The following is a 13,509-nucleotide window of genomic DNA, read 5'->3' on the forward strand; positions in this document are numbered from 1 at the left end:
CAGGGGACAAATAGTCAACAGAAACCTCTTCAGCTGGGATCGCATCAGTGACATTCGAAATTCCCATTCTCCATAGCTGCATTAAGAAGGCAGCTATAGGATGAATAAGCAAACCGTGAAATGCACAATGCGCTTCTAATAACAGAAACACGTCCTTCAGAAATACACTAAATGGCAGCATTTTGCATGCAAGAGATGGAGAAAAAACTAAATTGAACCAAGAAAACTATTCCTTATTTTAGAGTTAAGAAATTTGCCGTGAATCATCACAGAAGATTAAGTTCTTAGCTACAAAGATGGTTATTTGTCATAAGACTGCGTATATTAAGATAGATTTGAGAAGAGCTTATGTGTACAGGGCTTCATGGTTGCCTGTCAAAGCTCTGCAGCTACATCTGTAAAAGAGAAGGCAGCTGCTTTCAAATTAGGGAAAGAGACTGCAGAAGCGAATTATCAGAAAGAACGATTCATGAACATCAATCAAAATTCACCAAGAGGGTGAGCTCGGCTTTGTCCCTGCATGCTATTACTCATAGCTGCATGAGGTTCTGATTAGGGTCACCATCACACTTTCCAACTCAAGAAGGGCCTAGGGAAGACTAGGGAAGTGTAGTGCTAAGATAAGTAATTTCCCCCACACAACTACTTCACAGCCTACAGCTCTCTGCTCAGTAAACAGACATCTCCTCGGGCATACAACTAGTTGATACAATTAAGAAGCGTGATCTCCTAAAATGATTCATTTTCCAATTCTGGTCACAGAATTCAACATCATTTCTCAAACACAGGACTCTTTATGTAATCCCAAACTAACTGGTCTAGAGACTAATTGATCCCAAATATAATGCTGGATCACCACTTACAAGCAAAATATGTAAACCACCCTAGTTTTAGATTGAGAACAGACACCATGAATAATTATCCCACACAATTTGAGACAGGTCTAAGGAAGGATGTTTGAGATCAATCTATAGATAGTGTGTATTTGATTTTTTAAGCCTAATTTAAGATAACCAAGCTACGTAGTAATACCAAAAATCAGTGAGCTTTGGGGTAGGGAGAGGTTTAGGTTTTCACACCCCTCTATGTATTTTTATCAAACTTAAGGAAAAGGATGATTTTATATGTTTTGAAATAAACTCTAAGGAAGGGGTTACTCAATTCAAACAAAAATCATTACCCACAGACTTCCTTGGAGAGGTCGACAATCAGGAATATTTAAACAACAGTAGCAGGCTCCGTCCAGACCAAAGAAACTGGACGCACCAGAGAAACACACACAGCTGGTAGAAAAACAATACGATTATTTTCCATTATCCAACTAGAATCAGCTCTTGAAAACCAACCCTGGCCTCGGGTTTCAATTCCAAAACAGAAGTTTGGGGAAATCCAGTTTTGACCGAAATCAAAACCTTGTCAAACAAAAGAACGTTCTTAAAACCCTTCCATATGCTATGAGCAACACACCAGCCTGTGCTCACTTCTTTGGTAACGTATTTAAGTTCAGAGAGATGCCAAATGCTACTAGAAGAGGCAGAAACACTTCATTACTATCAGTGGCTTGAAGAAATAAATGTAATTGCATTTACTATTCATTGATCTGTTTCTGCATCAGTTCATTCATTCAGCCTTGACTGAGATAGAAATTCATATATACATATTCACGAAGACACAGCTTCAGAGCAGCACTTTTCACATATCAGCTTCAAGGTACTGTGTCCCAGAGCCCAGAACCACAGTCCTATTCTCACCATTAGGAAAAGAAACAGACCAGGAAAGCCTAACTTCACTCTCCCCCCAAGGGTCCTCTGCTCTTGCTACACAGCTTAAAACGTAGTGCTAAGATTCCTGATAGAAATTACTGAATTCAATTCTAATTTATCTACTTATGGTAAGACAGTTCAATGATAAAATTACTTCTCAGAACAAGAACAGCACCTTGCTTTTGTGCGTCCCAGAAAGCAGTAATCTGAAAGAGCACCCACTTCTTAAAGCCATAACAAATATCTAAGCCAGTTTTGTCACAGGTACAGCAGGAAAAAGCAAGGACACAGCATGCACTTTTCCTGTGCTTCTGCCTCCCTCTCTCCTTAGGTTACCACGAGGGCAATGCACTTGCACACACTCACAAACTCTTTGTGGTTCTAATAAGTCTACTAAAAAAGGGAACTGAAAGCTCCGTCTGCTGCCCTGTCCTTAACATACCCGATGACGATTTCACAGTGAAGCCCTAAGAAAGACAGATGGACTGCTTCTTGGCAGCATGTCCAAAATAAAGCTCCTGGCTGAAGCACATCACTTCCCCCTGCCCTGGTACAGGAATACTATCTATAGAATATGTAATAACACAGGGGGGAAAAAAAGAAAAAAAAAAAAGAATAAGCTTTAAAGCAAGAGAAATGTCAGCTGGGCAGCCACACAAACAAGCACCACTCACACTCAGTGGCATTACAGGTGCCTGGTCTAATGGCAGTCTGTACCCATAAGCCATCCCAAGCAGCAAGCCCCATACTTTGGGAGTCGTGCACAGGGAGCATGCAAGGGACTGCCTGCACCCTGGCACCCAGCCACAACCAGCAGCCTGGGGGCAGGAACAGAGCAGAGAGTGGGTACAGTTCCCTAGTTAAACTTCCACCAAAAATCAATTAATAGGGCTAATCCACAATTCATTGTGTCCAACACGTGGAGGGAGGAAGCCTGGTGGAGGCTTCTCCTGTCTAAGGTAGCGCCGGCCGGCATGAGATAATGATTTGTGTGCCATTAAGTTCAGAATCATTAAGATATTATTTAAAAACTCTTTCAAAGGCGGAGCTCACAAGCTTGCACAAGCCAAGATGCAGTTGTATCCTGTTGTTTATCCTCACAAAGATTAACAGGGATAAAGGAAACTTCCTCTACAAAGTCATCCTGGCTGAAACATGTCTTCTGCAAATATTACACCCTCGGTAGGGTTTCCCATAATGGAAACACACAGGGAAAACAACTTGGTTCTTTAACTGACTGTCAGTGACAAAGACACGGAGAATCTGCTGTATTTTAACTCAACTGGGTCAGCACAACCCCGCAGGCTGCACAACAACCAACTGTGGAAAACACCAAGAAACTGGCTCCCATTAACCAGCAGGAGAGCACCCTTGTACCCACAGACATGGTCCGCCTGTCCACCCTGCTGCAGCCAGGTGATGCCCTGTACCTTTGAGCTAGTGAGCAGCTTTATTCACATTCATTTTCAAACCAATCACCTCCCTGAACCTCCCTGCAGGTCACAATGCTGCCAGCTTCCTGTGCACTCGATGGCACTCAGCAGTGACTGCTGTCTTAAAAAAGTGGTTTATAAACAGGGATGTGCAATAATTTAACTTTAATTTGCGTGCACATCGGTAGCCAATAGCCCTAGCAGACTGAGTAGCAACTCCTGCACTTGAAATTCAATGCTACTTCTGCTAATCAGAAGTACTAATCAGTGTTACCATCAGAAGGCTCTGTGGGGAAACACCTTCCACCCACCTCTGTGTGGAAACAGCCTAAGGTACAGAACCGATAGTGGAAAATAAGTGCTCTATCCTCACTAATTACTAGTAAATAGCACAGAAATCCTTGTAAGGGAGCTCAGCCATGTTGGCAAATGGTAACCATTGGACAAGGAGCAAAGATGTGAAGTTACAGCATTTTATCTCTTCTCTTAGAACTCTTTCCGTGCACCAAGAGCCCGCAGTAAGCTTAATAAAAGTGAGGTGAAAACACCTCACGAAAGGTGTGCAATGAATCTAGGGAGGAAAGTTACCAGCTTACACACATAACCTCTCAAAGCTCACTGCTAAGGAGCAACCACCTATTGACAACACATCTATGGGAAGGATCACCATACACAGAATGGCCCACGTTGGAAGAAGGGACCTCAAGGATCATGAATCTCCAACCCCCCTGCCACACGCAGGGCCACCAACCACATTTATACCAGCCCAGGCTGCCCAGGGCCCCATTTCCCCTTCTCCTGCCATTACCTACCTTTGTAAGGAGTTGACATTGCATTTCCTCTCATATATGTCCCTCAGTATTTTCTGTGAAGCACACACCGCAGCAAATGCATCTGTACCTGCTCCAAGATGCAACCATCTTAGAGGCACACGCAGAACTAAGTGGAAAATAACCACTTTAAAAGGTTCTTAAAGATGTTTATTTATGTTCATTTTTACAAGGCTTCAAAAAATTTGGAATTAGTAATGTTTTTATTAAACAGCTCCAATGTTCTTAATGAGTTCCTGCATCTATAGTTCACTTCCCTCCAGCACACATTTCTGCTGTAGATAGTGCTAAAATAGCCATATTTGTTTGCAAAGCAACTTAATTTGTCACCCTGCAAGTGAAGAGTGTTCTAACGTGGTTCACACCAGAACTGTTGCTTTTCCACTTTACACAAACAACATTTCATGTAATGAGGACTAGAGGAAGAAAAAGCGGAAGCTCTGCCTCAAAATATACTGCAGAATAAAACTTCTTTGCTTCCCTCAAGTGCTTTGCTTCCCTCAAGCATTGCTCCTTTAGCACCCCAGCACATCCCCAGGATACAAAGCTGGGTATCACAAAAAACTGTGTGACTGAACACCATTACTTCTGCTGGCAAAACCAAGTGCCAATCTTCTTGAAAATGACCAAAATATCACCTTTTAAGTGCACCAAGAGCGTTGCTCATTGGCTGCTGTGGTTTCGAAGTTGTTATTGCTGGCACTGAACACACACACTGACCTGGTTGCTCCAGTTCACTGGCAGCACTGAAGCTTTAGGAAAAACGCTTCTGGCAGCTTCCTCATTTTTGACACAGTCACATTGGTCAGCCATCGGTCACTCAGATCTATTCCACTTAATGATTTCATGTAATGAGTACTAGAGGAAGAAAAAGCGGAAGCTCTGCCTCAAATACTTTAGAACAAGAAGGTCTTTCCTTAGAAGATTTTGTCTATATGCTCTTTTCTCTTTTAAGATCAGTTTCAGGTGAGGCTGTAACAGATACCAGGCAGCTGGAATAAAACCAAACCCAACAGACTGGCTGAATACAGGCACTCACTGTGTCAATAAATGAGGAGTATTTTAAATGCGAATATGCGTTTGCAATTTCTCCAACCACAAACTAACTTGCCGAGCAATTATACAACGGAAATTATTTGCACCACATTATCCCATACCCTCAAGCAATATCAGAGTACAATACAACAGCTACTGAAGAATGCACCCGCTGCATCCTGACAGACACGATAAATAGAAGTGGACAGAACACTTCTGACTGAAAACACTGCAGACTGAAAGCCCACCTTCCTCCCAGTGCAGGTGAGAGGTAAAAGCTGAGAGCATTCTCTGGTGCCCTCTGCTGCCACGTACCAAAACGACACCAAAAACACACCAAAAACACATCAGGGTGCTCTTCCATGCCTCACTCTGTCCCTGCATGAGGACCCAACCACTGCAGAGCCCTGCAGGAGCCTCACTGTGTGACACAACCCCACTGCCCCAACCACAGAATCACACCCCTACAGCCCACAGGGCTTGCACTCAGTATCCACACGCTCCCACATCTCAGATGAGGCTGAACTACAGTTCCTAAAAGTCAAGATTTTACGCAAGGAAATACCTATTCTCCACCTTATTTCTTTTTGGCAAGAGCAGGGCTGGGGTCTCTCTTGGAGCATCCCCAAAGCTGCTGGACACGGGGCTGAGCACAGTGCTGGGAGGCTCTGCTGGGGCAGGGGGGCACACAGGGAGCCCCAGGGTCCCACGCAGCCATCCGGGCTGCAGTTCTGCCAGCTTTGCCCTGCAGTTGTTATTTAACTCTGTGCTCAATCTGACGCACAGAGATGGGCAGAGCGCTGACGCAGCATGAACCTGCTTTGCTGTCCAAATGCATTTCCACAGGGTGAGCCTGCACGCACTGCTGCTCCCCTCCACACGTCGGGTCCCTCTTGGTTTTGTCTCACTAACAGGTACAGCTGTTGATGAGTAATGCTGGCGTACACTTCCTGCCTTGTTCACCGTTTCAACACAAATGTCAGCATGCTGATCGTCCAGCAGGGACAGCTGGTTGTCTGATGGGGAATGGATCGACATTTGGAACTGCAAAACATGGGAAGAACCATTCTGCACCCACGCAGCCAGGCGTACTTGGGATTGGCTGAGACTTACCGACAAAGCCCCTCACACAATCAGTACTGATGGACCAGACGCTTCAAAATGAGCTCTTACTTCACACAGGCTGATATTTTTTAAGCTCTCGAGTTCTGTTAAAAAGAAATCTAAAAACTGTGAAAGAACTGCGTAAAGCTGCATGTTTTGACACCAACTTTCAGAAACATCACGTTTTTCAAATTCTAACTTGAGCTCCACAGTGGCACCTATGAAAAGTTTTGCAATAAACACGATACTTCAAGCATAAGCCAGAGGGCACCTTTCCCCCCAAATTTTAAATATTTAAATAAAGTTTTTAAGACTTCTAACTGTAGGCACAAACTCCTTACTTCGTAAGAGAAACAAAATCCTTTGTCAAGTTCTATTCAAGCTTTTTGTTGTGGCAAAATCAAATCATGAAATTTAAATCGCTACGCACATAGCAAACAAGCACTGAACTCAAAACCTTCTGCTGGGTTAATCCACCTCCTAGGGCAGAATATAAAGATAACTCAGCCCAATTCTTTTACATTTTAGCCTGTTTTTGTTTTTTGGTTTTTGGTTTTTTTTTCAATATTTCAATGAATTTAATAATTTTCCTCCTTCCTAGCAGTTTATTAGAGCTTTGCTTAGCATCTGGAGCGCTCTTCCTACTTTCAAGAGATGGCAGACAGCAGCCTCAGACTATCAGCTCCACAGACGTCATCTCTGAAGAATGTCCACCTACACACCCTCAATGAATAAGAATTCTGAACAGTTTTGTTTAGGGGAAAAAAAAAAAAAAGTGACCAGATCTGATTTCAGTTAACTAGTGATCGTGCAGCCTCACCACGCAGTGCTTCACCATCAGCCTCCCCAACCAACTCCTGAGTTTTTTGTCCTTTGGAATGCAAAGGAGCAAGTTGGTCCAGATTTGGTGTGGCCCTCCGCTGGTTTCGTTCCATTCCCTCCACTCTGTAAATATCACCTTCGTTTCCACTGCACTACAAACACTTGCAGTTTGTCATTGGTATTGAGCTGTCATTTAGAAGGCATTGCCCACAAACTCTTCCCTGCTCCCTGCCCCATACGGGGCTCTCTTTAACAGAGTGATTCAACATTCAGCAGTGCTGAATCACTCATCATTAAGGGAAGTAAAGACGGTGGTGACGGGAACTCAGCACAGTTTCACCCCTGTGCCTGACAGAGCACTCACGTGAGTTCGCAACACTCGGATAGTCTTATTTGATGCTTATTTTTGTTGAATTACCATAGCACATGAAGATGTGAAACCCAGTCTGAATTGCCTGGTGACCCACTGAAACTTGGAAAGTGAGAAAAATAAATAGCTGCACTGCACACAGAGCAGTGGTACAGAATGAGTGTACTGCTCGCTGAGCAAGGTGAAAGACTTCCACTTATCAGTGGCACTGCACTAAACTCCAGGGGAAGATTTGTACTGCCTTGAAAAACCCATTTCTCAGTGCATTAAACCAGCAGAAAAGTGGTTATCTACTTTTTTTCTCCCACAACTAGAGAAAGGAAAGAGAAATGTGGTGTGGATGTAGGGCTGTGCGTAGTGGGTGCTGCTGTCCTCTGATGCCCTTCCCAAACCCTATATGATAACTGCTGTTGGGCAGGATCCATCCTCCATCAGGCTGAATGCCAGCTGAATGCCATCCCTGAATGCATTCCAGAACCATGGAGATGTGGCACTGAGGCACATGGCCCGTGGGCACGGTGGGGTTGGGTTGATGGTTGGACTTGGTGATCTTAGTGGTCTTCTCCAACCTCCATGATGCTATAAATTGACATGATAGTGATAAGTTGATGGTTGGACTTAGATGATCTTGGAGATCTTTTTCCACCACCTGGCCAAATGGCTGAATTCAGTCCTTTGAAAGATTCGCCATGCAGAGCTTTCCAGCTTTGTTCCACCTCCTGGAACTCCTTGAGCAGCACTGTGCTGCTTTCACTCAGGAACATATGCCCTTTAGCACTTCTGAAACATTCCTCCATAACTGCCTCTACAACTCTGGACTTCTCATTGTAAGATTTTTGAATCCTAGAATGGCCTGGGTTGAAAAGGACCACAGTGCTCATCCAGTTCCAACCCCCTGCTATGTGCAGGTCAACAACCAGCAGCCCAGGCTGCCCAGAGCCACATCCAGCCTGGCCTTGAATGCCTGCAGGGATGGGGCATCCACAGCCTCCTTGGGCAACCTGTTCCAGTGCCTCACCACCCTCTGGGTGAAAAACTTCCTCCTAATATCCAGCCTAAACCTGCCCTGTCTCAGTTTCAGACCATTCCCCCTTGTGGTGCTCAGAGACACGATTTAGCGGTTGTTAGGGTGGTATGGTTAGGTTGTGGTTGGACTCGATGATCTTCAAGGTCTTTTCCAACCTCAGCAATTCTATGGTTCTATGGTTCTATGGTCCTATCACTATGCACCCTCGTAAACAGCCATTCCCCCTTCTGTTTATATGCTCCCTTCAAGTGCTGGAAGGCCATCATGAGGTCTCCCCGGACTAACTGTTGATATCGAAAAGCATTTTTGTTAAGCCTTCTACAGAATGTAACAGCCTGGGTTCTGTCTATTCTTACATACAGCACATCATTTTAGAGAAAACACAAGATATCGGCAGGTTCCTATTCGGCCGCTTGCCGCAGCATCCACCAGGGGGCGCACCACGGAGCGCCGGACAGCGCTGCAGGGCAGGGCGCTAAGGAGCGGGCTGGCACCAGCCAGGTTAGTTAACGAAAACTTGTGTTAATTCCTGAGAGCAACTCATTGCAGCTGATTTGTCGGTCTCCTCTGGTAGAGGAGAAACAACAGACAAAACAGACTCCATCTGACATTCAACCCAACGGAGCATATGTGTTGGGTCTTCCAAGGGTGTAGCTTTTCCATGAGCAAACGCAGCATACAGCGTGCATCCAACTGAACTAGAATTAGTGACAACGGGCATGACAGAATAGCTGGAAGGTAAAATCTGCTCTCTTTGTCATGTTCAAGGCACAGTCACAGGTGTGGGCTCTGCTTCCACTGGCAATCTGCAGTAACAGAAGACGCACGAAACAAAGAATTCAGCCTGGTTTCAAGCAGCCTTCCTCCCAGCAGGAGCACACAGTGTGGTTTAAAGAGCCACCAGAAGCCTGGAGCCTGACCCCCCCAGCACTGACCCAGCTGAGTGACATCACAGCCTTCAGACACAGCAGATAGGAAAGGAGGGCAGGCACTGCACTAAACTCCAGGGGAAGATTTGTATTGCTTTGAAAAATGCATTTCTCAGTGCATTAAACCAGCAGAAAGGCGTTTATCTGTACTTTTTTTTTTCCCCCCCAACTAGAGAAAGAGAAGTGCGGTGTGCATGTAGGGCTGTGCAGGTACAAAGCACAGAGGGATCCACATCGAGCTGCTGCAGTGCTGCTGGAAGCACGGCTTCCTGCTAGTCAACAGCACTCTGCATTTTATCAGAGCAGCACTTCACCTTTCTCCACTTCCCGACAGCCGCATTTCTCACTTACCTCATGACTTAAAAGGCACCAGCAACTCATTAATTCAAATAGACCCCTTTACACAATGCTGTTGCTTCCCAAAGCTGTTGTGTGATCTGCCACTATTGCACACAACCAATAATCATCAGAAGACATTTTCTTCTCATTTATTTACATGCACTCACTTTATTACTTGTGAAAGCATGTGTGTGTGTATGCAGAAACTGCTTTTACAAAGCGTGCCAGGACTGTGCTGAATAACCCAGCAGCCAGTCCAGCGCTGCATTTTTTAATTTATTTTGGAGTGGGTGAATTCCAGTCTTAAAAAGTTACTGAAGATACACAGTACATAGTGATACAGTAATTTATCTCTTTTTTTCAGTGTGGTTTTAAAGATACTGCAAAAGGGTAAATTACGAGTAAAAGGGAGAGCACTGCTGATTGCAGGTTGTGGCAGATCTGTTCCACCAGTCAATACAAAACTATTCACTCTACACAGCGGCACCAGGAGCTGCCCTCTGGGTGTTCTCAGAATCCATAAACCTATGTTATAAGCAGAAAAGGACCACCTCGCTGCCCATAATTAATGGCATTCCTTTCCCACAATTTTGGGACAAAACGAATCAAAACCTCAGCCCACACTGGAAGTACCTTCAGGAAACAAAATGTACTCATCCACTGCAGCAGCCTGCTCAGCAAATGAATCCGAGCCATGAGACAAGAGCTTCCACCCAGAGTTCAGCAGTATGGAAGCACATACAAGATTCAGGAGAGGAAATGCCCTTTAATTCTGGACAAACTGTCCATGCTCTATCTGCATTTATGTGCAGCAACTCACAGGGAGCTGCCTCGGTCATGATGGCACTCGTGGCATCCTTGTAGAGTGCAAGTAAAAAGAAAACAATAATTTGTTTGGTCTGTTTTGCAATTAAGATTAATTACGTTATAATTTGTATTGCTTGACTGCACACAAGAATACAAATACTAGCTGAATTAAGATTTAAGATGTTTGAGAAGTTTAGAGAGGGAATTAAGAGGAAATAAATGTAAAATAATATTTATATTGTAACACAGAATATGCCAGGTGGTAAATATTCGTGCCAGTGCACCACAGAACAATGCAGTGCAGTATTGCTCTGAGTTAAGCATGTAAGACATGCTGAATCCTCAGAAAGCCAGTGTACAATTGCTACAGTCCTTGACACACTGTGATGGCCACGTCTGGCAGTGCTGCAGGGCAGAACACAAGGCAGGTTGTACACCGAACCACCTCCATCCACACCAACCACCACTGCTCTCGGAGCAACCCCAGCTGCAGAGGGAGCTCACCACCCCAAACTTTGGGGAACTCACACCTGTGTCCAGCAGTACATCCTGAATGATCTGTGAGTTCGTTCTATCAATTTCTGAACACTCGTAAACCATTATTTACTATGAAAATTATTTCATAAGCCAAGAAGAGCCTCAAAGAAGAAAAACCAGAAGTACCTGGTCTTTTATTGTTGCTGCCTTCAGAAGAAGGCAATTGTTTTCATCAGTGCTCTACACTGTAAATCTTCCCTTGGATTTAATTAGACAAGAAATGGCCTTTGCACCCCGTGAGGCTGCAGCTGCTGTTCTCTAATGGTACAGCTGATTAACAACTGTAAGGAAAGGCAGCCTGCTTTAGTTTCAGCTGGGACAGAGCAGTTTTTCTTCATAGTGTCTGGTTTGATGCTGCGTTTTAGAAGAAAAACACTGCTGATAACACACCAACGTTCTAGTTGTGGCTGAGCAGTGCTGTGTGGAGCCAAGGCTGCTTCAGTCTTGTCAGTTTCTCCTATTGTCCTGCCAGCGAGGAGCCTGGGAGGCACAGGGGGACAGAAGCAAAACAGCTTATCTAGACTGGCCAAAGAGATATTCCATACCATGCAATATCACATGGAAGGGAAGTTGGGAAGGTAGGGGGGGGCTCATCAGAACACAACACACAGTGCATGGCCTGGAACTCGTCTTCGTAGCTGGGTGATACCCTGCCATCCTGCCCCAGAGCTCAGAGCTGTGCAACACAGCCGTTGAGGGCTCACTGGCTGCTGGGCTGTACTGTGCTGTCCCAAAAGATCGTCAAGTGATATTTGGGTTAGTTTATCACTTGATGCAGTCATTTGGCCCTCTGTCCCAAAAAGAACACTGCAAAGAACAGGAGTCTGTTCTTAAAGCTTGCTATCATATGTGAAAAGCGACCAAAAAACCCAAAGCCACGCTTACCCATAACCCAGGCTGTGCCCACAGACAGGACAACATGCAGAAGTCCTCATGTTATTACTGGGATACACCACAACCACAGCACACACACACAAGTTGAAGGCCTCAGCCTGCTGCACCGCTGTGTCTTTCAGCACTGACAACTTCCCTCTGAGACAACAGTGACTGCACAGCCCATAAATTAGCCTTGTCTCAGTCTGCAGCTGGATGCACTGCTGGGCATTCTCCTTCATCCTCTCGGGTTTTGCCTTTCCCAGCGCAAGGGCCATTCACCCTCACCACATCCCTCAGTTATTTCATCCTGTCTGAGCCCACTAACAGCAGTCCCAGCGATTCAGCAGCTAGCACATCATGCTCACCACATCAGGTTATACTCCCTTCCATCTCCGAGACCCGTGGCTGCTTGCTGAAAGCCACACCACCACCAAGCTCCTTCAAGCTGACGTTTGTTGCTCCTAAGAATTATTTATGGGAAACAACAGCACATAGGCGTTAACATCTGCATGAAGGAAGCACGTGGAGACAGAGTTATGGCTGTGGTTATTTCTTAGGGACCTTGAACACGCTCCTAGGGAGGGAAGAACCATTTGGTGCAGTGTGCCTATGAGCTTCCTGCACCCTTTTACTCCGTTCAGACACTGCGTATCTGCAGCTCCCCCCTCAAAAGTTGCCCACACTATCCTCACTTCCTCCCTGTCCTGCACAGGGTTGGTCCTGCACTGCATGCTCCTGGCAGCGGCGTTGGAACGACGTTGAAGCTCACACTGAAGATGCAATCAGCGTGAAACTTTGATATCTCTTGCCAGGTAAGCAAGGCTATTAAAGCAAACAGAAAAATCAAACGGAAACTTCAGCCAAATAAGAAAGCGTTCTGAAAGCCCGCCAGCGCAGCAATACAAACATCTCACTGTGTTTATAGCCACGATGCTGGTAGTTTCACTTCTACTGCTTAACGTGAGAAACATTCCCAGCTTCTGTTTTTAACTCTCGGTTTTGTGGAAGTCCTGCTGGCTTGAAACCAAGGCCCCCACCAACAGAACTCTGCGCAAAATTTCACACATTTTTAAGGTTTTGCATTTTGAAAGATTTGTTTTTTTCCCTGTTTATCAATACCGGTAAAAATTTTAGTTCTCTTGAATGCAACACCCTAAATATCACAGAATCACAGAATGGCCAGGGTTGGAAGGGACCTCAAGGATCACGAAGCTCCAACCCCCTTCCCCATGCAGGGCCACCAACCTCCCCATTTCATACCAGCCCAGGCTGCCCAGGGCCCCATCCAACCTGGCCTTGAACACCTCCAGGGATGGACGGGGCATCCACAGCCTCTCTGGGCAGCTGTTCCAGCACCTCACCACTCTCACAGCAAACAACTTCCCCCTGACATCCAGCCTCAACCTTCCCTCCTCCAACTTCAAACCATTTTCTGCTATAATCTACCCTTTCAAAGAGTTGACTCCCCTCCTGTTTCACAAAAGTTCACAAGAGTTCTTGGAGGAGATGACACGATGCCTGAGATTCGGCTGGGAAGTTTCCAGTGTGTCCTTCAGTGAATCCTATGACCACTGAAAAGATTCCCACTTCTCACATTACTTCTGTGGATTTGCCACCACACTTCAATGCTTGTGTGA

The 13,509-nt window shown here is 45.3% G+C and overlaps 1 protein-coding gene across 4 annotated transcripts in view; it reads right to left on the reverse strand.

Annotated features, from left to right (window-relative positions):
* Positions 1 to 13,509, reverse strand: part of NEDD4L (NEDD4 like E3 ubiquitin protein ligase) — a 133,252-nt gene that overhangs the window by 88,745 nt on the left and 30,998 nt on the right. Inside the window, exon 1 of one of the 4 annotated variants that reach the window (XM_090130545.1) lies at positions 12,238 to 12,705. The exons of the other annotated variants lie outside the window; for them this stretch is intronic. Coding sequence (XP_089986671.1) covers positions 12,238 to 12,242 — 5 coding nt within the window. The 5' untranslated portion in view covers positions 12,243 to 12,705. Of the gene's footprint in view, positions 1 to 12,237; positions 12,706 to 13,509 lie in introns of those variants that run through there. 4 annotated transcript variants of the gene reach the window in all.

Source organism: Phasianus colchicus, chromosome Z, assembly GCF_987193195.1.
Source record: "Phasianus colchicus chromosome Z, bPhaCol1.hap1.1, whole genome shotgun sequence".
Lineage (NCBI taxonomy): Eukaryota > Metazoa > Chordata > Aves > Galliformes > Phasianidae > Phasianus > Phasianus colchicus.